The sequence below is a fragment of the Felis catus genome, chromosome A2, assembly GCF_018350175.1.
Source record: "Felis catus isolate Fca126 chromosome A2, F.catus_Fca126_mat1.0, whole genome shotgun sequence".
Lineage (NCBI taxonomy): Eukaryota > Metazoa > Chordata > Mammalia > Carnivora > Felidae > Felis > Felis catus.
The window spans coordinates 61,654,984-61,681,854 of NC_058369.1; the positions used below are offsets into that span (position 1 = coordinate 61,654,984).

Consider the following 26,871-nt stretch of genomic DNA (forward strand, 5'->3'; position numbering starts at 1 on the left):
ACACTGAGTGGAATTTGCCGGCAGGAGGCTTGGTGGCCCGGAGTGTTGGCCATGGGAAGGCCTTTCCCTTGTCTTCACGTTCAGGGCTCGATTGCATGGCACCTGATTTCTTCCCGTCCACCCTGTTGGGGCTTTGCTCCACGTTTTCTCTGTCTCAGCAGCTTTACTGAGCTGGGATCCCCACAACAGACAGCAGCTTCTGGTGTCCTCACTCTTGTAGAGCATCACGTCGTCTGAAGAAACTCTGTGTCTCTTAGCTGTCACATGCTTGCCCCCCGTGCTCCCCAGCCCTACACAGCCATTAGCCACATCATAGGACTTCATCCTTGTGATGGCCATGGATGGCTATCCTGTGGCTTTGTCAAGTGCTGTCCACCCACGTGTCTGTTGACGGACATTTGGACCGTTCGTACCTCCTGGCTGATACACATAACGCTGCTCTGGGTGCAGGCTTCTGTGTGGCACGTACCAGGAGCGGGGTTGTGGGGTCACATGGTAGCTCTGAGTACCCTCTGGAGGACCCCACAGACTGTTTTCCCAGGAGGCCGCCATTCCCCCCATGTCCGCAGTGTCTGAGGGCTCCCACTTTCCCGGGTCTTCTCTCACACTTCTTACTGTCTCCCTTCTGTCTCAGCCATCAAAGAGGGTGTGAACTGGTTTTTTCATTTCCCTAATGACTGACGATGTTGAGCATTTTCACATGTGTTTATTGGCCATTTGTAGATCTTTGGAGAAATATCCACAAAGATTTTCTGCCCATTTGTAAATTGGATTCTTTGTTATGAGTTGTGAGAATTCTTCATATATTGTGGATACAAGTCCTTTATCAGATAAATGATTTGCAAATGTTTCCTCTTACTTTATGGCTTTTTCACTTTCTTGAGTTGTTTTTTGAAGCCCGAACAAACGTTTTGTACTTTTCCTCCTTTGTTTCCCTCTAGGCTCTTATGTCTGTGACCCCCTGGAGTTAACTTTTGGGTGTGAGGCAAGGAGCAGGGGGCTTGCCTTACACCTCACCACCTGTGAAGAAGACCGTCTTTCCCCCACCCACGTGACTTGGCATCATTCAGCTGCTTGAATCTGTAGATTTGTATCTTTTGACAAATTTGGGGAATTTTCAAACATTGTATCTTTTTTTCCAAACCACCTTCACTCCTTTTACCCATGCTCCTCCCCACTCCCACCTCTGGCAACCACCAAAACGTTCTCTATGAGTTTGGGTTTGGTTTTAAATTCTGCATACAAAGGAGTTCATACAGTATTTGTCTTCAACTTATTTCACTTAGCGAAATGCCCTCAAGGTCCATGCGTGTTGTCACAGATGACAAGATTTCTTTCTTTGATTTGTTTTTGGGGTTTTTTTTTATGTTTATTTATTTTTGAGAGAAGGAGGGGAAGGGCAGAGAGACGAGGATGGGCAGAGGATCAGAGGATAGGAAGCAGGCTCTGTGCTGTCAGCACAGAGCCTGATGCAGAGCTCAAATTCATGAACCTCGAGATCATGACCTGAGCCAAAGTGGGACGCTTAACCGACAGAGCCACCCAGGCACCCCTCCTTCTTTGATTTCCTAATAATTTTCCATTGTATATATATTACATCTTCTTTATCCATTCATCCGTTGATGGCTACCTGGATTGTTTACGTGTCTTGGCTATTGTAAATAAATCTGCAGTAAACATAGGGGTGCATGTATCTTTTTGAATTAGTGATTTTGTTTTCTTCAGATAAATACCCAGAAGTGGAATTACTGGGTCATAAGGTAGTTCCATTGTTAACTTTCTGAGGAACCTCTGTACTGTTTTCCGGAGTGACTGCACCAGTCTGCGTTCCCACCGGCAGTGAACGAGGGCTCCCCTTTCTCTGCATCCTCGCCAACACCTGTTGCTTCCTGAGTTGTTGATTTTCGCCATTCAGACAGGTGTGAGGTGGTATCTCATTGTGGTTTTGATTTGTATTTCCCTGATGATGAGTGATATAGAGCATGTTTTCATGTGTCTGTTGGCATCTGGATGTCTTCTTTGGGGAAATATCTGTTTAGATCCTCTGCCTGTTTTTTAATTGGATTGTTTTTTGCTGAGTTGTATCAGTTCTTAATGTATTTGGAGTATGAATCCCATATATACAATTTGATATACAGTTTGCAAATATTTTCTCCCATTCCATGGCTGCCTTCTCATTGTGGTAATGGTTTCCTTCGCTGTGCAGAAACTTTTAGTTTGATAGAGCCCCACTTGTTGATTTTTGCTTTTGTTTTCTTTGCTTTTGGTGTCATTTCCAAAAAGTCACTAAGACTAACATCCAAGAGCTTGCAGCCTATGTTTTCTTCCAGGAGTTTTATGGTTTTCAGGCCTTACATTCAAGGCTTTGTTTTGAGTTTATTTTGTGTGTGATGGAAGAATGTGGTCTGGTTTCATTCTTTTGCGTGTAGCCGTCCAGTTTTCCCAATGCCGTTTGTTGAAAAGACTGTCCTTTCCTCATTGTATATTTTTGGCTCCTTTGTCATAACTTAATTGACCATAGAGGTGTGGGTTTATTTCTGGGCTCTCCATTCTGTCATTGGGCTATGTGTCTGTTTTTATGACAGGACCACTGTTTTGATCATTACACTTTGTAGTATCATTTGAAATCAGGAAATGTGGCACCTCTAGCTTGGTTCTTCCTTCTCAATACTGTTTTGGCTCTTCGTGGTCTTGTAGTTCCATATAAATTTTAGGATTGGTTACTCTATTTCTGTGAAAAATGCCACTGGTATTTCTATAGGGATTGAATTAAATTGGTAGGTGGCTTTGGGCAGTTTGGGCATTTTAATATTTATTTTGCCAATCCATGAGCATGGTATATCTATTTGTGTCGTAATCAGTTTCTTTCATCAGAATGTCCTCAGTTTCCAGAGGACAGATCTCTCACCCCCTCTTTTATATTTATTTCTGCAGACAGTGTCTCTTACTTCAGACATTTATTAAGCCCCACCCCCTCTTTCTGGGTCTCCAGCGGCACCAACGTCAGACACGTTGTTAGACCCCACATTTCCTGAGGCTTTGTTCATGGTGCCCTTCAGTCTCTATTTCTTGAGATTTGGGGTGATCCCAGGGTCACTGATTCTTTCCTCTCTGCCCTGTTCCACTATACAGACCTCCATTCAGCGTTTTCCCCCAATTTCCTTTACTTTTCAGTTCTAAACTTCCACTTAGTTCTCTTTATGTCTCCTGTGTCTTTGCTGAGAGCTTTTATTTTTTTCACGCGTGCCAGGCATGTTCGTAATTTCATCAAAGTGTTTTCCTGACATCTTTTGTGATGTCTTTGTGAGGTGATTCTAACGTGTGTCATCGTGGTGCTGACTGCCGATTGCTTTCTCTCACTCCATGAGGTTTTCCCAGGTGTTGGTGTAACATTCCACTGGTTTTCAAATGACATTGGGATGTTTTGAGCATTGTGTTGTGAGACTCCGATCTTACTTAAATCTTCTGTGAGGCTCACCTCCTAGGCATCTTGGGTGGGGGTGGGGAAGGGCCATGGTGTTTTCTGTGGGCTGGCTACAGCAGGGTGACGATTGTCTAATAGTGTCTTGGTCCTCTGGCTTTCCTGCCTGTGCCTGCTGGTGTTAGTTTGTTTATTTTGAGAAACAAGAGACCGTGCAAGCAAGGGAGGAGCAGAGAGTGAAAGAGAGAGAGGATCCCAAGCAAGCTCTGCACTGCCAACACAGAGCCCAGCGAGGGGCTCGAACCCATGAACCGTCAGATCATACCTGAGCCAAAACCAAGAAGGCTGACACTTACCCAACTGAGCCACCCAGGCGCCCCCTGCTGGCGTTGCCGAGCAACCTGCTCCAGCACCCAGCCCAGGGTATAGGAGGAGACGTCCTGGGACCTGTCATTGAGTCACTCCTCAGGCCCTATGGTCCCTGGCTAGTCTGACTTCTGTCTACCTTCAGAGTTTTATGTTTACTCTACAGATAATGTCCTGGGGCTTCCGTTGTCCTTGGTAGGAAGAATAGGGAAAGGTTCACCTCCTTCATCTTCCAGAAGTGCAAGTCCCTATGAGAACATTTCTTTTAAGTGTAAATTCTGTTTCTTTAGTATACATAAGACTCTTCAGGTCTGTTTGTTCTTGAGTGAGCTATGGTAATTTCTTTCATGTAAGTCGTACAATTACAGTTTGTGTCCTTAGAGTTTGTGATGTTCTGTTATTAGCATCTGTCCTGGAATCCCTTATCTCATTCCTGATATTGATAATTCGTGTCTTTTCTCTTTTTGTTTTCAATTGCTGTGGCTGTAGATTGGTTGTTGTTTCCAAAGGGACAGCTTTGGCTTCATTGCATTTTCTGTATTTTCCTGTTTTTCTAGTTCATTGATTTCTGCTCTTTGTTGTTCCTTTCCTTCTATTTGCTTTGGATTTAATGTAGCCTCTCTTCCTGGTTTCTTAAATCACTGGGGTGAAACCCTCCTTCTCTGCAATAGAAACATTTAATAACATTCCGATTTAAGAATCACGTTACACAAAAACGGTACAGGTAGGCCTTGGGTGTGTCAGACTTCTTGTGACAGAAAGCTAAGCATCCTGGTTGCACCCGCCTGAGGCCGGATCCAGGGGAGAGTGTCCTAGGATGGCGGTGTCTGGAAACTACCCTCCCAGGAAGCTGGGCCCGTGTAGCCCAGAAGATAGAAGGCCCAGGAAGCATGAGGGCTCCCTTCCTGTGAGCGAATGATTCACACAGCAAGAATGTGACAGCAGAGTCGGCACCATGGGTGCTAACAACCAGAAATCAGGTCTCGGTGGAGTGACAGGAAGAACTTCAGCAACCAGCTCTGTTCCAGCTGGGGACCAGCCGCAGGGCTGAGGGAGACAGGGCTCCAGCCAGGGCTGACCTCAGGGTCTCTGGCTCTCACACCAGCAGTTCCAGTCAGTGGGATCTTCCCACTGGTGCCCTCACGATGTCTTTAAAGACATCGCTAATGCATCAAGACCAGACATGAAAATTTCCATCCCTAGATCAATGGGGAGCTGGTTACATAATTTATTGTGTACCCACATGTGTGTCATATGGCTTACGTGAATTAACGCATGAAAATTAATATACATGAAATGCTCAGAATAGTGCCTGGCCCACAAATAAACACTGACCTAAGTTATCGAAGTGATTAATACCATGCAGTGAAACTGTTTCAACTGTTTCATACACTGTTGAAATGACCTACAAGATCTGTTACGTGCAGAAAGGTATTGTGTGTAAACACCTATCTCCCTACGTCTGTGTGCGTGCACACCCACAGAGCACACCGTCTCCACACACACGTGTGTGTGCCCACATCCGTATGTGCTTAAAGACACAGAAGCTGGGGGGCGCCTGGGTGGCGCAGTCGGTTAAGCGTCCGACTTCAGCCAGGTCACGATCTCGCGGTCCGTGAGTTCGAGCCCCGCGTCAGGCTCTGGGCTGATGGCTCAGAGCCTGGAGCCTGTTTCCGATTCTGTGTCTCCCTCTCTCTCTGCCCCTCCCCCGTTCATGCTCTGTCTCTCTCTGTCCCAAAAATAAATAAACGTTGAAAAAAAAATTAAAAAAAAAATTAAAAAAAGACACAGAAGCTGGTAACTGGCGGACATTGGGGTGGGGGGCAGCCGAGGGCCTGAGGTCTTAACCTTCCAGAGCAGTTTCCTTCCTGTGAGGCGCTAGAGACGGCACGCATGCTGTGATCATTAACTCACCAGTCCCTGTGCTCATTTCCCAGGCGAGGAGACTGTTGAAGACGTGTCCATGAGAACTGTCATCAGTTAACATCCTCATCGGTTTCTATTTCTCATCTCTTTAGCTAGTGTGATAAAGGAGAGTACGTGAAAGCAACGTGTGATAAATGATGCCCAGTCTTCTGTAAGAGCTTCAGTTTAGCAAGGGTTTTCTTTAATCTCTTCACTGATTCTGATGCCACAGTTGATGGCGTGCGTGGGGTCGGTAAGATCTGTAGCAGGAGAAGTGGCTGCCGTCCTGGCCCTTGTCTTGCTAAGAACGTGCCTCAGGTTCAACCTTCTAAAATTCTCTCCTGAGGAAGCCTTCAGGAGCTAAATATTTTTCTGTGTGTGTCAAAACTGTGTTGGTACAAGAGTGGGAAATAAGCTATATGCCTGACGATAGAAGCCTTTGCATAACTTTTGGTAGAGCCATAGGAGGCAGTGCCGTATAAGCGTTAGAATATCTGATGTCTTAGAGAAAGAGTCCCCGTGCAGTGAGAGAAAGCACAGGGCACTCGTTTGTGCTGGCAGGAGCGTGGGGCACAGACACGCATGCTCACACTTTTGAAGAGCAGTTTACTGCTGTTCGGAAATGTCCACAGTGCTCGCCCTGTGCCTCAGTTCTCCCTGCTGGGAGAGTTCGCACATGAAGTCCATGTTGCTGGACCAACCCTGTGTAAGAATGTGTCCAGCAACAGCGGATTGACCACAGGCCACCAACATAGACAAATGCCAGTACCTCGGAAAACCGAGGAGGTGGGGAGCCTTCCAGATGAAGGGAGACAAGACTGGCACGGGGTGATGTGCTGGATTGGACGCTGGACCAGGGGCAGAAAGGTGGGTTATCAGGCACAGTGTGTGTGGACACCGTGGGTCAGGTTACGTATTTGGGACATGGAACTGCTCAGGCTAGTGAGGGCATGTCCCTGTTTTAGGAAATGGGGATTCTACAACTCAACCCTGAATGCTTCAGGAGGAAAAGTGGGGGTTACGTATAGTTAGGGTTAGTTATTATAGGCTGTTAGATAATAGCATTCAGAATTTTAAACATAGGTTACATGTGTACATGTGCAAAGAAAAACATCAAGATATTTCCACTGGCTGGTGGAAAGATACACAACTTTGTTTAACTTTTCATTTTTTTTATATTGTTTTCCAAACTCTGTATATTGAACATGTATGAATTTTGTTCATAGAATAAGAAACAACAAAAATTTTTTTTAAAGACCTAGGGGCACCTGGGGGGCTCAGTCAGTTGAGTGTCTGACTTCGGCTCAGGTCATGATCTCACAGCTTGTGAGTTTGAGCTCCAGGTCGGGCTCTGTGCTGACAACTCGGAGCCTGGATCCTGCTTCGGATTCTGTATCTCCCTCTCTCTCTGCCCCTCCCCCGCTCCCTCGCGCGCGCGTGCTCTCTCTCTCTCTCTCTCTCTCTCTCTCTCAGAAATGAGTAAACATTAAAAAAATAATGATGTAAATTTACAAATAAATAAATAAGTAACCCTAGACAGGTACTTGGGGACCTGGTGGGGCTGGTGCAGCCGGGTGGCCGCCAGCTAGTGGCGCTCTGCCCACCCTGCCTGGGTGTCCCTTGCAGATCGGCTTCACCACAGACCCGCGCATGGCCCGCTCCTCACCCTACCCCACTGACGTGGCCCGCGTCGTGAATGCCCCCATTTTCCATGTGAACGCGGATGACCCAGAGGCCGTCATGTACGTGTGCAAGGTGGCAGCCGAGTGGAGGAGCACATTCCACAAGGACGTGGTGGTGGACCTGGTGAGCCACCCCCGTCTGCGCCAGGGAGAGAAGGGCCAGGCTCCCTGGCGCAGGTTTGCCTTGCCGCCCCTCCCCAGAGCTCCCAAGGCTCCAGTCTGGGTGAGCCATGCCCAGGAAAGAAAGTAGCTGGGGTCTCATCCTAGGGTGTCCCCAGGTCGCTCTTGTTCCATCTCCTGTGACAGAGCAACTCTGGTGTGAAGGAGACATAGACCCTAATTCTAGAGGAGGTGCACCGAGGCATCACACAGGAGTTGGGGGCAGGCGCTTGTGTGTCTCTGACGCTGGCATCTTGGGCTGTGTCCAGGTGTGCTACCGGCGCAATGGCCACAACGAGATGGACGAGCCCATGTTCACGCAGCCACTCATGTACAAGCAGATCCGCAAGCAGAAGCCAGTGCTGCAGAAGTACGCGGAGTTGCTGGTGTCCCAGGGCGTGGTCAACCAGCCTGAGTACGAGGTGAGTATGAGGTGCGCCCGGCCGGAGGCCCCAAGTGAGAGCGTGCGCAATATTTACAACTGTCACTTCTTGACTGTCCTGCGGCTGCAGGGAGCTCACAAAAGAGGTGGGTCCTGAGAGCCCGGGGGCGGGCGGGGGCAGGTAAAGGGCCTGTTGTGGATCTGGTCACTCCTGACAGGTTAAGAGAGGCCCGTGCCCATGCTCAGGGCACAGAGGCAGGAAGGGCTGGCTTTGGTGGCCGTGTGGAGGTCAGGGCTGGTGATGGGGTGGCGCTGCGGGCCTCCCCTCTCCCAGTGGTGCTAGGAGTCCTATGAACTGGGCCAGTTTGCAAGGAAGCCAGCGGGGTGGGGGTGGGGGCTCCCCAGACTTGGAGAAGAAGGTGCTGGGCATAGAAAAGGACGGCAGCTCCTCGCTGGCCTCTGAGTGGTTGTGCACACGGGGACCCTGGAGCCTGTTGCGCAGCGCCCCCAACAGCTGTGCTGTGCCCCGCCCTCCAGGAGGAGATCTCCAAGTACGACAAGATCTGCGAGGAGGCCTTCACCAGGTCCAAGGACGAGAAGATCCTGCACATCAAGCACTGGCTGGACTCCCCCTGGCCTGGTGAGCAGCAGGGACGTCACCATGTGCCCCTCACCCACCCCCACAGCGCCCCCAGGGCCCACAGTTTGGTTCCGGGACGGTGGTGGCTGTGCGTCAGCTGGGCCTCCCATCATAGGCTTCTTCACCCTGGACGGGCAGCCGAGGAGCATGACCTGCCCGCCCACGGGCCTGACAGAGGACATTCTGACGCACATCGGGAACGTGGCCAGTTCCGTGCCCGTGGAGAACTTCACCATTCATGGAGGTGAGGAAGCCTCTGCCCCCCGGGAGGCGAGTCAGGACCCCAGGAGCTGGGCCAGAGGAGACACCACAAGCTCTCATAACGAGGGGGTGTGACGGGCAGCTGGTGAGCATCATCTCTATAGGGCTGAGCCGCATCCTGAAGACACGCGGGGAGCTGGTGAAGAACAGGACCGTGGACTGGGCCCTGGCAGAGTACATGGCTTTCGGCTCCCTCCTGAAGGAGGGTATCCACATCCGACTGAGCGGCCAGGATGTGGAGCGAGGCACCTTTAGGTAACTGCGTGATCTCGTGGCCCCAGTGAAGTGCAGGGGACGGAAGGGGAGGGCCCTGGCATTTATCCTGAGAAGAAAATCACTGCTGGGAAGCAGCCATGCAGTCCCGTTGTTGGCCCAGACACACCCCTTCCCTGCTCCGATGGGGGCACTTCGGCTGAGAACAGGTTACTGCCTGGGTCTCTTCGTCGGTCCAACGCCCTGCAACTCCCTCGTCTACCCTGTGCTGTTCCACCCCAGCCACCGCCACCACGTGCTCCATGACCAGAACGTGGACAAGAAGACCTGCATCCCCATGAACCACCTCTGGCCCAACCAGGCTCCCTACACTGTGTGCAACAGCTCGCTGTCTGAGTACGGGGTCCTGGGTGAGTGCCACGTCCCTCAGGCCCAGCCCTTGCTGCCCCTGCCTGCCTGCCTGTAGGCTCAGGTCCACTCTCCTCCCTCCACCCTCCTCCTCCGCGCTCTGCAGGCTTCGAGCTGGGTTTTGCCATGGCCAGTCCCAACGCCCTGGTCCTCTGGGAGGCACAGTTTGGTGACTTCCACAACACGGCCCAGTGCATCATCGACCAGTTCATCTGCCCAGGACAGGCCAAGTGGGTACGGCAGAACGGCATCGTGCTGCTGCTGCCCCACGGCATGGAGGGCATGGTGAGTCCCCGCCCAGGGTGCGGTCTGCTTCCCCCCGCCCCCCAGGGCAGGTGGTAGGTCCCACTCCACCTCTGGAGGGAAGCAGGGGTGCCAGTGCGGGTCACACCGGCTCAAACGCCCTGTCCCCGCCCTGTGCCTAGGAGGACTGTCCTCACTGCCGAGGCCCCACGGGAGGAGCCATGTGGAGCCAGGCTGTGGGCCCTGTCGTGACACAGAAGCACCCCTCCATGCTCTGGGGGCAGGAAAGGGGTTGAAATGCCAGCAGGTCGATGGAAGTTGGTGTTTTTCAGACCAGAAACGACCCAAGTCCGTTAAGGAAGAGACATTGCAAATACACCTTCTGCCTGTAACTTGTGTGTCTGGTTCCAGGGTCCAGAACATTCCTCTGCCCGGCCAGAGCGGTTCCTGCAGATGTGCAATGACGACCCAGACGTCCTACCAGTGAGTAGAGCACCCTCCCCCCACCCCCACCCCGGAGTGAGAGGCTCTGTCCTGCTGCTGTGGGTGCTGCCTCGGGGGCCTGCAAGGAGCAGCTGTGCACAGATGGGTTCAGGCAGATGCTGTAGAGGAAAGTTCTGGCAATTTCAGGACTGACGGAGGGAGGGAGGGAGGGAGGGAACAGGACACAGAACCTCAACGAGAGCGTGTGGCTGCTGCCAGAGCTCCTGGTGGGGTCCCCTCGTGCGCACACCCTGCCAGGGCAGCCATGGTGCCTGAGGCAGGGCTGGGGCCTCTCCCTCATGCTGCAGAACCTGGAGGAGGCCAACTTCGACATAAACCAGCTGTACGACTGCAACTGGATCGTCGTCAACTGCTCCACACCCGGCAACTTCTTCCATGTGCTGCGGCGGCAGATCCTCCTGCCCTTCCGGAAGCCGGTCAGTCAGGGCGTCCCTGCCCAGAGGCCGGGCCTCAGGAGTCCAGGGCCCCTGCCCAGCAGGGGGATGGACCTGTGGGTGGGGGATAGTGGGTGCTACACCAGGCAGGGTCCCAGTGAGCGGGCTCCTGGGCGGGGCGTTAAAGGGAAAGTGGGTGTGAAGGACCCACAGTCCACAGAGCCTGGCTGTGGGTGGGGACCCCGAGGAGAGGCTGGGGGCCCAGGGCCAGGGTGCCGGCACTCAGCGCAGCTGGGAGAGTGGATGCGGGGCTCCTGGCCACACAGTGGGCCTCCCTCTGGACCCCATGGGGCCTGACCCATCACGGGCCTGTGCTCCTCCATTCCAGCTCATCATCTTCACCCCCAAGTCCCTGCTGCGGCATCCCGAGGCCAGAACCAGCTTCGACGAGATGCTCTCAGGTGGGTGTGCCGGGGGTAGGGTGGTGATGGTCTCCTGCGGTCATTGCACACACACCAGTGAACGCGACTGCCCAGAAGCCAGAGTTTGCGCTTGGGTGTTGTGCCCCTGCCCCCGTCTGCAGCCTTCGCCTGGGCGCCCCAGGCCTCCTTCAGAGGTGGCAGAGCAAGTCAGCTAAGATCTCCCCCACTCTGAGGAGGGGGGCCTGCCGTGAGACCCACAGAGACCCCAGGCCCCTGGGCCGGGCAGCTGCCTTCATCTTCAGTCAAGGTGAAGCCTCCCCAGTCTGTTTGAACCCCCCCAGACCCAGTGGCTACCACCCTGCTGCTGTGCCTGGGTCACCCGGTAGGGGCCCTGCACGCGGGTGCAGCCGTGCAGCTCATGGCCTCCTGTGTCTGGCCATTTGTGCTCCCGTCCTGTCCCGCAGGCGTCACAGAGCAGGTGCCGGGACTGTTTCCGCCCTGTGGCTGTTGACCTACCCTGTCTGGGCGGTCCGCTCGAGTGGACTGTTCATCCTTTGGTGCACATGGTGTTGCTCCCACGTTTGAGCAGTTGAGAGTGACACTTCCGTGGACGTGGGTGTACAGACGCCTCTTCTGGAGTCTGCTTTCCACTCGGGTGCATCCCTGAGGCGGGGACCCACGTAATTCTGTTCGTGGGATTTTGAGGAACTGTTGTCCACGGCGGCCACGCCATCTCACGTTCAGCCCACCAGAGCTCGTCTCTACACTTGTGTGACAGTGATGCTGAGCCCTCTCACGCACGTCTGCTGGCTATCTGGGCGTCCGCTTTGGACAAGCATCTGTGTGTGGTTTCACCTGAGTTTGAGTTAGGCTGTTTGCCTTGTTGAATTGTGGTTCTTGGTGTGTGGAGGTTACTAATCCAGCATCAGGTACGTCACTACGGAATAGCAATAAGCCTGACCCCCCAGGACACGCGTCTTCGTTCACTTGTGTCTTCAGTGCTTTTCAGCAACACCTTACAGTTTTTATCCCAAGTCCTCACCATCTCCGGTTATCCCGTCGATGCTGGTGCACATGGGCTTTCTGGTTCATGTTTGGATTAGTCGTTGTTAGTCTGCAGAAATGCAACTGAGCATTGAGTATGGACGTTTTTATCCTGCAACTTTGCTGGGTTGGTTTATTCTAATCTCTAGGGTTTTGGCCATCTACACACCGATTGTTTTACCTTTTCCTTTCCCAGTTCAGAGGCCTCTCATTTTCCTTTCTCCCCTCACTGGTCTGGCTGAGACTTCCAGCATGAGGTTGGGCAGGAGTGGTGGCCGTGGGCGTCCCTGTCTTCTTCCTGATCTTAGAGGAAGAGCTCTGTCACCCCCAAGTCTGGTGCTCGTGGTGGGCTTTTTGTATCTGGCCTATATTCCACAGGCAAAGTTCCTGTAGCATGATTGTGCATGTGTCATGTGTGTATCACTAAGTGAGACCCTTTTCTGAATGCCCCTTCCAGAGGGCAGTCTGGTTCTCCTGGCCGGGCCAGCGCTGGAAAGCTGAGTATGTGTTCCAGCTATGCGGAAGGTTCGGTGTTTGTACCTCGTGGGGAATCTGAGCCGAGTGAGCAGAGTTCGTTGCCCTCCTGTTGGGAGGAAGGAACCGGTGTTGCTTGCTGTCTGGGGCTGGCCTTGCCTACTATGCACTGCACATGATGTGCTTCTCAAGGCGCTCTGGGTCCGGAGGGATTCCAGGGCCCCCTCCCCCAGGCTGGTGCTCGTTCAGAGCTGGTGTTCAGAGCTGGTGTTCTCGCATGGCTGCCCCGGGGGCCCGGCTCCTGCATGAGCAGCAGCAGCGGGCCCTGGGTGCCCTCAGCCAGGTCCTGAGAGGACCCCCGGCTGTGGGGATTCTCTTGTAGGAACCCACTTCCAGCGGGTGATCCCAGAAGACGGCCTGGCGGCTCAGAACCCAGCGAACGTCCGGAGGCTTCTCTTCTGCACCGGCAAGGTGTACTATGACCTCACCCGCGAGCGGAAGGCCCGGGGCATGGCCGAGCAGGTGGCCATCACCAGGATTGAACAGGTGGGGGCAGATGGCACTGCGGTGGGGGCCAGCATCCCTCCTTGCCCGAGGCCCCATCCCCTCTGACGGGAACCCCTCATTCCGCAGTTGTCCCCGTTCCCCTTCGACCTGCTGCTGCAGGAGGTGCGCAAGTACCCCAACGCTGAGCTGGCCTGGTGCCAGGAGGAGCACAAGAACCAGGGCTACTACGACTACGTGAAGCCGCGGCTGCGCACCACCATCAGCCGTGCCAAGCCAGTGTGGTGAGCAGGGGCTGGGGGCGGCCCTGGGAACTGGCTGCCTTGGGGGCAGTAGGGGCGGGGCCTGGGAGCTGGCTCAGCGGGGGCTGAGGCTCTGGGCTCACTGTGCCCCCACGGTACCCGCCCTCCCCCCCGCAGGTATGCTGGCCGGGATCCAGCCGCGGCTCCGGCCACTGGCAACAAGAAGACCCACCTGACAGAGCTGCAGCGCCTCCTGGACACGGCCTTCGACCTGGACGCCTTCAAGAACTTCTCGTAGACGCTGCCCAGGCCGCCTGAGCCGCCACCCTCCACGCCACGGCCACCCCTCGCTTCTCCACTAAAGAATAGTGCCTCAGCGCTGTCCACACCTCTGCTGTCCACCGCACCGCACACCCTGTCCCGCTTAACGTTAGGCTGCTATACCCCCAGTGCTTGGCCACCCCCCAGGCCAGATGCCCCCAGGCACCGCGACTTCTGTCCGGCTGAGCATCCCGCGTGGAGAGGGGCCCTTGCGGGTGTCCCAGGAGGGTCTGCCGTGCCCCGGCCCTCTCGCACTGCAGGCCCAGCCTCACACCACCCACCCCAAACCCCAGAGCGGCGGGAGAGGGCAGGCTCCACTGGGGCCCCCACTGTGTGGTGAACCGAGGCGCTGGGTGGGGCTGTGGGCGGGAGGTGGCCTGCATCTGGCCTGGCACAGAGAGGGCGGGTCCGCTCTCTGCGGCATCCACTTCTGGCCCTTGAGAAGGGCCTGGGCCACTCGTGGGGCCCGTGCACACTGCAGCCACCTGGGGCCAGGCCACACCCAGGCCACAGGATGTGAGGCTCAGGGCCAGGCCAGGGCGTGGCCACTTCCTGCCCCCCGCACACACACCCGCCCCCTCAGCCCACCCTCGTGTCCCACTTCTCCCGACGCCAATGCTGTGGAGACGGAAGCGGTCTTGTCTGGGCCGTGCTGTAGCCGGTCGGGGTATAGGAGGTCCAGGGCCAGGGGCGGCTCCCCTCACCCATCACAGGGACAAATCTGATTTATTTATTTTGGTTAAAAAAACAAAAACAAAAACAACTTTGCATTGCATTTGGCTTGACCCATAAACGAAGTTACCCTCAGGCCGTCTGTGTGTGGTTTTGTTACCCACCCACCCCCCCACCCCCATCCTGCCGCGGAAGCAGCCTCTCACTGCATGGCCCTGTGTCACAGGTACAGATTGTGCCCGGTGGTCCCTCCTTAGACCCCGGACTGGTCGGCCTGCTCCCCGACGAGTTTGTGCCCCTGGACAACCTCTGCAGGGGAACCAGCCACGCGTGCAGAACCCCCGGGGCCTGGTGTCCCCTCTTGACAAGAGCCCCACCATCTTGGGTTCACAGCACACCATCCTCTGCCTCCTGGGGGGTCAGCAGGTTCCAGCACTGAGCGAGCTCAGGGAAAGGCCTGAGTGTGGACACGGGCTAATGGCCACCCCATCTTCTAGGACACACTTGGGTCCCTTGTTCTTGAAGCCTCTTGGAATCTCTTCGTGTTGTCCCGTGTGCTCCTTGTGGCTTGGCCGTGGGTCCTCCAGCCCTGGTGTGACTGGCCACACACAGGCGGAGCTGGGTGTGGGGTCAGGACAACAGGACCAGCAGGGCGCTGCATCTGATGGAGTCGGCAGGGTGGATCAGGGTTAAAGGAGGCAAAAAATGAGAGGCAGGAGCCCCTTCCCTTCCCTGGGGTCCCCTCTCCACTTGCTGCAGCCTGGGAGGCCTGCGGTGAAGGAATGTCGCCTCTCGATGCCACCACCTTGTGGTTGGCGCATAGAGCGAGAGCCGCTGGGGGGCACTTTGACAAGGCGCTGCTTAGACCTCGCTGGGCAGCTCTCTGCTCACCCTTCGGTCGCCCCTACCTCTGCGCGAAAGAAGAGCATCCTGCCTGCTCAGACAGGGCTTTGGGGAGGGCGAGTGTGACCATGCACCTGCTGAGGGGTGTTTCTGGACAGAGAGGCCCTTCAGACACCCGCACCAGCTTGAAACCTTGCTGTGCTGGGGGGGGCTGCAGCCCCAGGACAGGTGACCTGGGCAAGGAGGAGGTTGGGGGGGGGGGGTGGCCCAGGTGCGGCTAACGCCTGACCCATCTTAGGCAGGTATGGGGTGAGGTGCCCACCCAACTTCTCCAGTGGAAATAGAGGGAATTGGAATCAATGTGGAACCTATTTCTGCCCTAAATTAGGTGGGGCAGTGAGCTCCGCCCTCCCCCACCCCCCACCGTCAGCTAGTATTCAGTTGGGCCCAGACCCAGCAGAAGGATAGAAAATGGTCTGGGGCCACACTGACCACACCCCCACCTCAAGCTCCCACTGTCCCTTCAGAGCCCATGTCACATAACCCCCCATCTCCCAGCCCTGACGACTTTATCACCTCAGGGTCCTTTTCCTTTTCTTTTCTTTCTTTTAATGTTTATTTACTTTTGAGAAAGCAAGAGACAGTGTGAGCGGGAAAGGAGAACTAGAGGGAGACACAGAATCGGAAGCAGGCTCCAGGCTCCAAGCTGTCAGCACAGAGCCTCACGCGGGGCTCAAACCCACAAATCACGAGATCATGACCTGAGCTGAAGTTGGACGCTCAACTGACTGAGCCCCCCAGGCGCCCCATCAGGGCCCTTTTCTTAATTGAGAGGTAATTGATACATGCTGTTATAGTCCAGGTGTACAACGTGGTTCCATGTTACTAGCATCTGTACCATACATACTTACAATTAGTTTTTCTTACGACGAGAACTTTTCAAACTTACTCCCTTAGAAACTTTCAAATACGCATTAACTACAACCACTGTGCTGCGCGCTGTACCCCAGAGCTCGCTCACAGTGTAAGGAAATGTGTCCCTTGTGACCCCCTGCGCCCAGGGACCCCTTTCACTGCCCCAGCCTGTTAGCCCCTGTGTGCCTGGGATAACCACCCGGCCTCAAGCCCTCCCTCTCCCCGTCCCCCCATCTGCTGGGGTCAGATGGGCAGGCAGAGGCCCCGTCTCCCCAGCCCAGGGTCCCCCTGCCTTTGGTGGCCCTTGGCTTGGACACATGGCCCCAGGGTGTTCCTGCCATCTCCCTGGTCGGCTGTGGCCACCTGAGGGAGTCTCTAGGGCTGTGCTCTCCCCTCCGTGCTGGTACCTTCTTCACCTTAGGAACGAGGGGGTTCAGATTTCCTGCTGCCTCCTTGGCTCCAGATCACGATTAGCCTTAAGAACGGGGTTTGGCAGCCCCAAATAGGGACATTTATTTCTTCCTTTCCAATAGACATGGTTTTTATTCCCTTTTCTTGCCTTGTCACACAGGCCGGAGTCACGTCACCATGCTGGACGAGGGCCGTGACGGCAGATGGCTTGCTTTGCTTTCAGTCAGGGAGAAAGAGCTCAGTCTTTCAGCATTAAGTATGATGTTAGCCGCAGGTGCTTTGTAGACTTCTTTATCTGGTTAGGAAGTTCCCCTCTGTTTTTATTTTTCTGGGAGTTTTTATCCTAAATGGTGTTGAATTCTGTCAAATGCTTTACCGACAGTGATGGTCACAATCATGTGATTTTCCTTCATTAGTCTGTCATGTTGGTTGGTTTTTGAACATTGAACTGTCCTTGGATCCCTGGATGAACCTCTGCTTGGTCACGATGTGTGATTTTTTTATACATTGATAATATTTTGTTACGGACGCTCTTCCATGAGGATTCTATTCTCTATGCAGCTATCAATCTATAGCTTCTTTGAGTGTGTTCTGCGTTCTTTACCAGTCTTGCTAGGGATTGGTCAACATTATTGATCTTTTCAAGAAACCAGATTTTTGTTTCATTAATTTTCTCTACTTAGCTTTTCTGTTTCTGGTTCACTGATTTATAGTCTTTATTATTTATTCCTCTACTTGCTTTGGGTTTATCTTGCTCTTCTTTTTCTAGGTTCTTGGGTGAGAGTGTAGGTTATTAAATTGAGACTTTTCTTCATCTCTAATTAATGCATTTACTTCCATAGATTTCCCTGTCAGCACTGCTGTTAGCTGTGGCTCACAAATTTTGATATGTTGTATTTTTTCATTTTCATTGAATTTGGTACATTGAAAAAGTTTTCCCTTGAGACTCCATCTCTAAAACATGTGTTGCTTCCTGTTCTCTTTCTGTTATTGATTGTGTTGATTCCATTGTCCCTAGAGAAAGGCACTCTATATGACTTCAGTTGTGTCAAATTCACTGAGATTTGTTTTATGGCCCATGATATGGTCCATCTTGGTGTGTGTTCCATTGGCACTTGGAAAGAATGTGCATTGGGCAAAGTGTCTCGTCAATGTCTATTAGATCCTGTTGGTTGATGGTTGTTGACTCCTTCTACATCATGATGGATTTTCTCTCTAGTTTTCCATAGTTGTTGAGAGAGAGATGGTGAAATCTTCAAGTACAGGTGTGGTTTCTCATTTTCTTCTTTCGTTCTTAGTTTTTTGTTCACTTATTTTGTAGCTTTGTTGTTTGGTACATGGACATTTAGGATTGCTGTGTCTTCTCGGTAGATTGGCCCTTTTTTCATTATGACTCCATTAATTCTCTCTACTCTGAAGTCTACTTTATCTGATGATAATAGAGCCACCTCTGCTTTTCTTTGCTTAATATCTCCAGGTATATGCATATCTTTATCTTTTTCCATTCTTTTACTTTCAACCTGCCTATAAGTTATTTTTTAAGTGAGAGTCTGGTAGACAGCATGTAATATTTATCCATTCTTCCAATCTTTATCTTTTAATTGGTATATTCAGACCATTTACATTTAGTGTAATTGTTACTATGTCAGAGCTTAAGTATGCCATGTTATTTTTAATTTCTGTTTGTTCTTCCTGTTTTTAATTTCTATCCTTTTTTTCTTGCCTTTCTGTGAACTACCATGTTTTTTATAATTCCATTTTTATTTATCTGTGGTGTTTTTGACCACTGGTATTTGTCTATGGTATAGCTTCTTAGTGGTTGCTGTAGGTATGACATAATGTGTACATTACTTGTCACAGTCTATTGGAGTCATCATTTTAACAGTTCAAGTAAAGTGCAGAAAATGTATTTCCCAGGGTGCCTGGGTGGCTAGTCGGTTGAGCGTCCGACTTCAGCTCAGGTCATGATCTCACAGTTTGTGGGTTCGAGCCCCACGTCGAGCTCTGTGCTGACAGCTCAGAGCCTGGAGCCTGCTTTGGATTCTGTGTCTTCCTCTCTCTCTCTCTGTCCCTCCCCCACTTGTGCTCTCTCGCTCTCTCTCAAAAATAAATTAAAATGGTAAAAAAAATTTTTTTAGAAAATGTAGTTCCCTGTACATCCCTTTACCCTTTCCACTTAAAATATAATCGCCCTAAATATTTCCTTTGTGTACATTTAGAACCACATAGACAGTGTTATAAGTTCTGCTTCAACCACCAAACACAATTTAGAAGACCCAGTTCTATTTTACTTAAAAACGTGGTTTGCTCTCTGTGTTGTTTTTTCCTTTCTGATGGTCAGAAGTGCTTTCTTTTATCATTTCCCTTCTGTTTAGAGAACGTGTTTCAGCTATTCTTTTAGGGTAGTTCTGCCGCTGATAAATCTCTTATTTTCCCTACATCTGAGAATGTATTGGCTGCCTCTTCATTCCTTGAGGATATTTTTGCTGCTTTTGCAGTTCTTTTCTTTTAGTGTTTGGAAATGTGTCACTTCCTTCTGGCTTCCCTGGTTTCCAATGAGAAATCCTGTCACATTAATTGTCCTGCTGCATGGAACAGTGTTTCTCAGTCTTTAGTTTTTAGAAGTTTGCTTATGATATGTCTCGGCATAGGTCTCTTTGGGTTTATCCACTCTAGGACTTGCTCACCTTCTTGAAGCTGTATGTGTTTGCCTTTTGTCATACTTGGAGTGTTTTCAGACACTATTTCTTTAGGTGCTCTTCCAGCTGCCCTCTTTCTCCTCTCCTTCCAGGACGCTGATAAAAACAAATGTTAGATCCTTTGTTCTTGTCCCACAAGTCTCTGAGCTCGGTTTTGTTTCGTTTTTTCCAGTCAGTTTCTCTCTGTTGTTCAGACTGGGTTCATTTCTGTTGTTCTTCCTTCCAGCTGTGCCATCCTCTGCCCTCTCCATTCTGCCGGCAAGCCCACCCATTGAGTTTTTAAATTTCAGTTATGGTGTTTGTACTTGTAAATTTTCCACTTGGCTCTTCTTCATACTTTCTATTTATTGAGGCTGTTTCTTAAATTTGTTCTAAGAGTGTTCATAAGTGCATGTTGAAGCATGTTCACGACAGCGGCTTTAAAATCTCTGTCAGATAATTCTAACATTTCTTTCACTTTGGTGTTAGCATCTATTGTCTTCTTAAATATGAAGTTCATGAGACCGAGCCCCACATCAGGCTCTCTATCAGTGCAGAGCCCACTTTAGATCCTCTGCTCCCCTCTCTCTCTGCCCCTCCCCTGCTCACGATCTCCCTCTCTCTCTCTCAAAAGTAAATAAACACCAGGGCGCCTGGGTGGCTCAGTTGGTTAAGCATCCGACTTCAGCTCAGGTCATGTCATGATCTCATGGTTTGTGAGTTCCAGCTCTGCATCGAGCTGATAGTGTGGATCCTGCTTGAGATTCTCTCTGTCTCCCTCTCTCTCTGCCCCCCGCCCCCGCCCTGCTCATTCTCTAAATAAATAAATAACTAAATATTTTTAATTTTTTTTATGTTTTTTTAATTTATTTTTGAGACAGAGAGAGACAGAGCATGAGCAGGGGAGGGGCAGAGAGAGGGAGACACAGAATCCGAAGCAGGCTCCAGGCTCCAAGCTGTCAGCACAGAGCCCAACATGGGGCTTGAACTCACAGACCGTAAGATCATGACCTGAGCCGAAGTCGGACGCTTAACCGACTGAGCCACCCAGGCGCCCCAGTAAGTGAATATTTTTTAAAAAAAGAGACATAAATGTAAGAGCTAAAGTTATCAACTGTTAGAAGAAAATGTTAGTATAAGCCTTTGTGACCCTGAATTAGGCAATGGGTTTTTTATATATGATACAAAAAGCATAAATAACAAATATATATTAGACATCATTTTAAAAATTGTAAGTCAATAGACACCATCAAGAAAGTAAAAAGGCAACTCAGAGTGAAAGAAAATATTTACACATCATCTATCTGATAAAGGACTTGTGTCTAGAATATATAAAGTATTCCTACAACTCGATAAGGCAACTAATTAAAGTATAGAAATAGGTAATGGGCACATTAAAGATGTTCAACATCATTAGTCATCAGGGAAACGCAAGTCAAAACCACAATAGGGGGCGCCTGGCTGGCACCGTTGGAAGAGCTTGTGACTCTTGGTCTCAGGGGTCATGAGTTTGAGCCCCATATTGGGCATAGAGGTTATTTTAAACACACACACACACACACACACACACACACACACACACAATGAGGGGCGCCTGGGTGGCTCAGTCGGTTGAGCGTCCAGCTTCAGCTTAGTTCATGAGCTCATGGTCTGAGTTTGAGCCCTGCGTCGGGCTCTGTGCTGACAGCTCAGAGCCTGGAGCCTGTTTCAGATTCTGTGTCTCCCTCTCTCTCTGTTCCTCCCCCACTCATGCTCTGTCTCTCTCTCTCTCTCTCTCTCTCTCTCTCTCTCTCTCTCTCTCTCAAAAATAAATAAAACATTTTGGGGCGCCTGGGTGGCCCAGTCGGTTAAGCGTCCGACTTCAGCCAGGTCACGATCTCGCGGTCTGGGAGTTCGAGCCCCGCGTCGGGCTCTGGGCTCATGGCTCAGAGCCTGGAGCCTGTTTCCGATTCTGTGTCTCCCTCTCTCTCTGCCCCTCCCCCGTTCATGCTCTATCTCTCTCTGTCCCAAAAATAAATAAACGTTGAAAAAAAATTTTTTTTAAATAAAAATAAAAAAAATAAAACATTTTAAAAAATTGCAAAGAAAAAAAACCACAATGAGATGCCACTTCACATTCATTAGTATGACTATAGTGAGTAAGACACAGGATGTGGAAAAACTGGACCCCTCGTGCACTGGTGGGAACGTAAGATACTGTGGAAGACAATCCAGTGGCTCCTCACGTGCTAAACCTAGAGTTCTCGTATGACCCACAACATGTCCACACAGAAACGTGTATATGCATTACTCATAATAGCCAAAAGGCAGAAACAATCCAAATGTCCCTTAACTGATGGGTACAAAGGCCTGTCCATCCACGTGACAAGCAGTCCTCGGCCTCAAACAGGAGTGCAGTCTTGCAACAGCGCGGCCGAACCCAGGAACAGTAAGTGAGGCGGCCAGATAGGAAAGACCGCGTGCCATGTGATACCGTAGGTAGGAAATGTCCAGAGCAGTCAAATTCAAGGGGACAGAAAGTAGACGGCTGGTTGCCAGGGGCTGGGGGAGGCTTGGGGAGTGAGCGCCCGGGAGCGGGATTTCTCCCCGGAGGATGCAGATGTCCTCAACTTGTGCCGATGGCGGCACTATTCCGAATACACATAGTGCCACCAAATTGTATACTTCAAGCGGCTGAACAGTATCTCCACTAAAATGATGTTGAGAACTGGGGTTTGGACGGTGGTGGCTGTGGGGGAGGACCTGCCAGAGGAGTGGGATCAGTGGGCCTGGGGCAGGATCCGGAGTACCACCTGTGCACATTCCAAGGCCGGAATCAAAAAGAGACAGACGAGGGTGGCAGGAGATTCGTGAAAGACAAAGCTCCAGGGCCACACGTGTCACCGCAGAGGGCAGCCCTGAGGACTGAGCCCAGGCTGGCCACTGCCCGGGGACGGTGGGGGACAGCAAGTCTGGAGAAAGTGGGGTGGCTGCAGGGAGACAGGTCCCCGAGGGCTGGCAGTCCTCGGTTTTTGGCTGGAGGCGCTGAGGGACCTGATGCAGGGGAGGAGACAGAGGAAGCGGGCCCCACAGACACCCTAACAGAGGACCACAAACCAGGGGCCCCAAATCACAGCAGTTCATTCTCCCCAGTCTGGAGGCCGAAGTCTGAAATCAGAGTGTGCGGGGCCACACTCCCTCTGGGGCTCTGGGGTAGCACCCTTCCGGGCACCTCCAACTTCCTTGGCTGCTGGCCGCATACCTCCCGTCTCTGCCCATGGCTGCATCGCCGTTTGTGGGTCTGTCTCTAAAGTCGCCTTGTCTCTCCCTGACCCTCTCAGGACCACCTGGCTAATCCTTTCCCAGTCCTTGGTCACACCTCTTGTCCTAGGAAGTGATGTCCACAAACTCTGGGAACGAGGACATGGACATGTCTTTGGGGACCACTAATCTGCCCACTGCAAGCAGCAACCTCCAGGGAAGAGAGGACTGGGTCAGTAGCAGGTGCAGCTGGACAGGGACGCGGGTTGTGTCCCCTGTTAGTTCGATTAGCTCCTGAAATCCCGAGCAGGCCCTCTGGAGAGCGTGCAGGAAGCTGGGGACAGTGGTCTATGTCTGGCAGAGCTGGGTGAATTGACCAAGAACAGGTACACTGTAGACAATGGTGGGGAAGGAAAACAGAGGCAGAGGGGGCGGGTGCCAGGCTGCATGTGCGAATGGAGACAGGTTGGAAGAGCCCAGGAGCAGACACTTCGGGAGGATGTGGATGCCACCAGAGGTGCTACCTTGGTGGGGGTGCATCCTGTGTCACAGGCTCTTGGGGGACACAGTGTGGACACTGCCCTTCTCTCCGCTGCCCACCCGCCCCCACTGAGGCTCAGGGCTGGAGTGTTGCCCTGTGGGCGTGGGAGCCCCCGTGGCCGGCAGAGACAGGGACGCAGCTGACTTTTGTCCTCACCTTCCAGATGTCCACCCCTTGCCGGACCCCAAGGGTCAGGGGCTTGGGAAGCAAACAGTAACAGTGAGAGTCTTGCTGGTCATGGGTCACAGGAGCCCCCAGGAGACCCTGCCTGTGCCAACGGGGCAGCCCCCGCTGAGACACAGGAACGCTGGGGCAGGTAGGTGGAGGTGGAGGCGGGTGACCCCAGGGACCCAGGAGGAGGCGGAGTCAGGCCCAGCTCTGGGTAGGGAACAAGTGCGGCTGCTGCTGCCCGAGAGAGTTTACACATGGAATACAGGAAGGAGGTACACCAAAAATAATTTTTGTTCGGGGAGACGAAGTTGCAGTAAAATTTAGTCTATTTGCTTATTTTTAATTTTTTACATGAATATGTATTACTTTTATGACAAAAAAATTTAAAAACTAATACAATTTGCTAAGCCTGGGGGTGGGGTCTGGGGTGAGGCCAGGGTGCCTCGGGTGGGGCGGGGCCTGAGGCTGGGGTGGAGTCTGGGGTGGGGTGGAGTCGGGATGGGGGCCCAACCCCGAGGCCCGGGGTGAGGCCTGGGTGGGGCGGGGTCTGGGTGGGGTGGAGCAGGGGCGGGGTGGAGCAGGGGCGGGGTGGGGCGGGGTCTGGGGCGGGGACCCTGAGGCCTGGGGTGAGGCTTGGATGGGGTCTGGAGTGAGGTGAGCTCTGGGGTGGGGTAGGGCCTGGGGATTGGGTGGGGTCTGGGTGGGGTGGGGTCTGGGGATGCCTGGGGTGGGGCCTGGGCCGGGTCCGAGGTCAGGCGGGGTCTGGGTGGGGTGGAACGGGGTGTGGGGTGGGCAGGGTCTGGGGATGGGGGCCGGGAGGCCTGGGTGGGGCCTGGGCGGGTTTCCTCGCCAGCACCCCTTGCAAGAAGAAAACAGGACGGTGCCCCGGGAGCAGTCCCTGAGCGCCGACCTGCCGCGTCGCAGTGACCCTGCCGTGCCGGCGCCAGAACCGGTCACCCAGCGCGGCCTGCAGCTCCTCGCCAGCGGCCAAGGACACCCTTGAGAAAAAGTTCGGTCCCCTGTCCCCGTCTCCGAGTCCCTAGGAGACACCGCCGTCCTGCGCCACCGCCCACCTCGGCAGCCCCTGCCGTCACCCCGCGGGTCTGCCGGGACTCCCGGAAGCCGCTGTGCGCGGCCCAGCGTGCCCCGAGGCTCTGGGTTCCCTGCCCTGGGCGGAGGCAGCCAGCTACTGCATCGGGGGTTTGAGGAGTGCGCGCACCACTTACAAACACGCCCTCCATCCACTTCCTGCCTGTGTCTCTCCTGCCCCCGCGCCCCGCCACGGTTCTGCCACGTGCCTCCACTTCCGGCTGCACACCTCTCGGCGGGTCTCACGGGGGCCTCTAGGCCGGCCTCCGGTCCCCAGGTCCCGCCGAGGTCCCCCAGGGCCGTCCGCAGCCAAGCCCCTTCCTTCCCGCCTGTAGCCCGCGCCCAGGGAGCCCCAGCGTCGCCGCATGCCTTCCCCACCCACCCAAGGTCGCGGCGAGGGTCCCGGCCCCCGGGGCCTCTGCCGGCCATTTCCCCAGGCCGATTTTCTGGAGTTTTCCGAGTCAGACCAGCGCTGGGGGCTGACCCCCGCGTGGCCTTGTCATGATTAGGTTCAGGTTAAACATTTCTGGTCGCGAGTCACACGGATGTCAGCGGCCCCGCGCCCAGCCTTGCGGACTTGGTCACTCATTTGGTTAAGGGGGTGTTTGAGCCACATCTTTATTGCAAAGTACTTTTCTACACCTGGGGAAGATCTTCTGCTCCATGAACGGTTTTAAGAAACTATGCTGTCATCATACACAACTTTGTATCCTGGTTTTTTACTTAGCAGATTGAATTGTGAATGTCTTCTCATACAATTAAACAGCTCCAACAGCTGATTTGGGCGCTCCCTAAATTGCAGCCTGCGGGGGTACTGTACTTAATGAGCATGACTCCGGGTTTACAGATGGATGCTTGGCCACCGCACGTTTTCCTGGGCTCGCTTGCTGATGTATTTTCAGCTGAGAACAATGTCTGGCAAGTAGCAGGAGCTCAGTAAAAAGTTTTGAAAGGTCGACTCAGCTTGAATCCAGTTGTCCAATATTACAGGAATTGCCTGTGTGCAACATCCTGGCACACAAACCTTCGCATTGATTTTAGGAGGCTCAAACATTTATGAGAAGGGAAACATTTCTGTTGATGGAGTGAAAAATAAGGCTGCAAAGTCACACGTGTGCTCAGATATGTGGAGAACCATCTGAGAGAAAATAGACCAAAAAATCAACAGGGATTAACGCTGAACATTTGGATGGTGAAAGGTTTCGATTTATTATGAAAGTTCCTCTAGGAGCACCTGAGTGGCTCAATTGGTTAAGTGTCTGACTTGGGCTCAGGTCATGATCTCACGCTCTGTGAGTTCGAGCCCCGCGTCAGGCTCTGTGCTGACAGCTTAGAGCCTGGAGCCTGCTTCGGATTCTGTCTCCCTCTCTCTCTGCCCCTCCCCCATTTGCGCTCTGTCTCTCTCTCAAAAATAAATAAACATTAAAAAAAAAGTTCCTCTGTATTTTCTAATTTTCTACAATCAGAATAAAATACTCATATGCAAAGAAGTGGTAGGTTTTTTCTTTTCAAAGTCAGTTTTGCAAGTCAAGAACAGGTGAAGCTATGTGTGTTTAGCAGTCATTCATAAAGACCGAGGGCCCAAGTTAAAAAGCAAATGTAGCTTTAGGCCACACTTAGAGTATTGTGTCCCCCACTTGGTGTCACATTTAAAAAGGGCATTGCCCAGCGGAGGGAGTGGAGGGAGGGAGTGGCCTGGAGGCAGTGGCCTGTTGTATTGGCTCTGAAACACTTAAGAGATCAGTTACATGTGTCCTCCAGCCCAAGATTCAGGGGCAATGAGAAGTTTCTTCTAATCCCTGAAGAGCTGTCACATACCAAAGTGAGGACTGTCATTTTATGCAGTCACAGAAGAAAAGTTTGGGGAGGGCATATTTTTCCCAGCAAATAAGGAAGACTCTTTTAACAGTTCATATGGTCAGAGATGAAAACACGATGTAGAAGGGAGTGGCCACCAAATGGCATCTCCCAGGATGAGGGGGGCGGCTGTTGCCCTGGGGAGATGACAGAGATGCCAGTCTCAGGCCCAGAGGCCTGGTACAGCCCTTCTGTCCTCCTCCAGACACCTGCCTGCAGCTCCCCCAAACCCATGGCCTCCTGGAGGCAGAAGAGGGTCAGGTCCCTTGGCACCTGCCTCACCCTTCATGTGGGCCAACTCTCCATAGAATCTTCCCCCATTCTATCGCACTCCCCATCCCCTGCTCTGGCCTTATTTTTCTTCCTAACCCTCTCCCTGAAGGACACATTGTTACTTGGTGAGTCACCTGCTTCTTTTTGTCCCCTCTACTGGGGCTGGAGAGTCCTTGCTGTCATGGTCACTGTCGACAGACCAGTGTTCAGAGCCCAGATGAGTGCATGGCACAAAACAGATCCACCATTTGACAAAAGGTTCTCTGAAGAAACAGAGCACCAGGGTGCCTGGGCAGTTCAGGTGGTCGGGCATCTTACTCTTGATTTGGGCTCAGGTCATGACTTCATGTTCTTGAGATCGAGCCCCACACCCAGCTCTGTGCTGACAGCACAGAGTCCACGTGGGGTTCTTTCTCTGTCCCTCTCTCTTTGCCCCTCACCTGCTGGCCCTCTCTCTCTCTCTCTCTTTCTTTCTCTCTCTCAAAACAAATAAACATTTAAAAGAAGAAGAAGAAAGGGGCGCCTGGATGGCTCAGTCAGTTGAGCGTCTGACTTCGGCTCGGATCATGATTTCATGGCTCGTGGGTTCGAACCCCACACCAGGGGGGAGCCTGCT

The 26,871-nt window shown here is 52.6% G+C and overlaps 1 protein-coding gene and 1 long non-coding RNA gene across 6 annotated transcripts in view; both read left to right on the top strand.

Annotated features, from left to right (window-relative positions):
* Nucleotides 1-14,372, top strand: part of OGDH (oxoglutarate dehydrogenase) — a 66,479-nt gene extending 52,107 nt beyond the window's left edge. For all 5 annotated transcript variants that reach the window (XM_019825203.2, XM_019825204.2, XM_019825202.2 and 2 more), the window contains 13 exons: nucleotides 7,319-7,498; nucleotides 7,803-7,955; nucleotides 8,453-8,555; nucleotides 8,671-8,799; nucleotides 8,921-9,071; nucleotides 9,312-9,439; nucleotides 9,544-9,722; nucleotides 10,092-10,163; nucleotides 10,472-10,600; nucleotides 10,947-11,019; nucleotides 12,881-13,044; nucleotides 13,132-13,286; nucleotides 13,422-14,372. In XM_019825203.2, coding sequence (XP_019680762.2) covers nucleotides 7,319-7,498; nucleotides 7,803-7,955; nucleotides 8,453-8,555; nucleotides 8,671-8,799; nucleotides 8,921-9,071; nucleotides 9,312-9,439; nucleotides 9,544-9,722; nucleotides 10,092-10,163; nucleotides 10,472-10,600; nucleotides 10,947-11,019; nucleotides 12,881-13,044; nucleotides 13,132-13,286; nucleotides 13,422-13,542 — 1,737 coding nt within the window. In that variant the 3' untranslated portion in view covers nucleotides 13,543-14,372. The remainder of the gene's footprint in view (nucleotides 1-7,318; nucleotides 7,499-7,802; nucleotides 7,956-8,452; nucleotides 8,556-8,670; nucleotides 8,800-8,920; nucleotides 9,072-9,311; nucleotides 9,440-9,543; nucleotides 9,723-10,091; nucleotides 10,164-10,471; nucleotides 10,601-10,946; nucleotides 11,020-12,880; nucleotides 13,045-13,131; nucleotides 13,287-13,421) is intronic.
* A 9,256-nt stretch (nucleotides 14,373-23,628) lies between these two features.
* Nucleotides 23,629-25,612, top strand: LOC111559464. The gene is made up of 2 exons (XR_002740397.2): nucleotides 23,629-23,690; nucleotides 23,961-25,612. It is a non-coding gene; the product is annotated as an uncharacterized LOC111559464 (long non-coding RNA).
* Nucleotides 25,613-26,871: the final 1,259 nt, after the last annotated feature.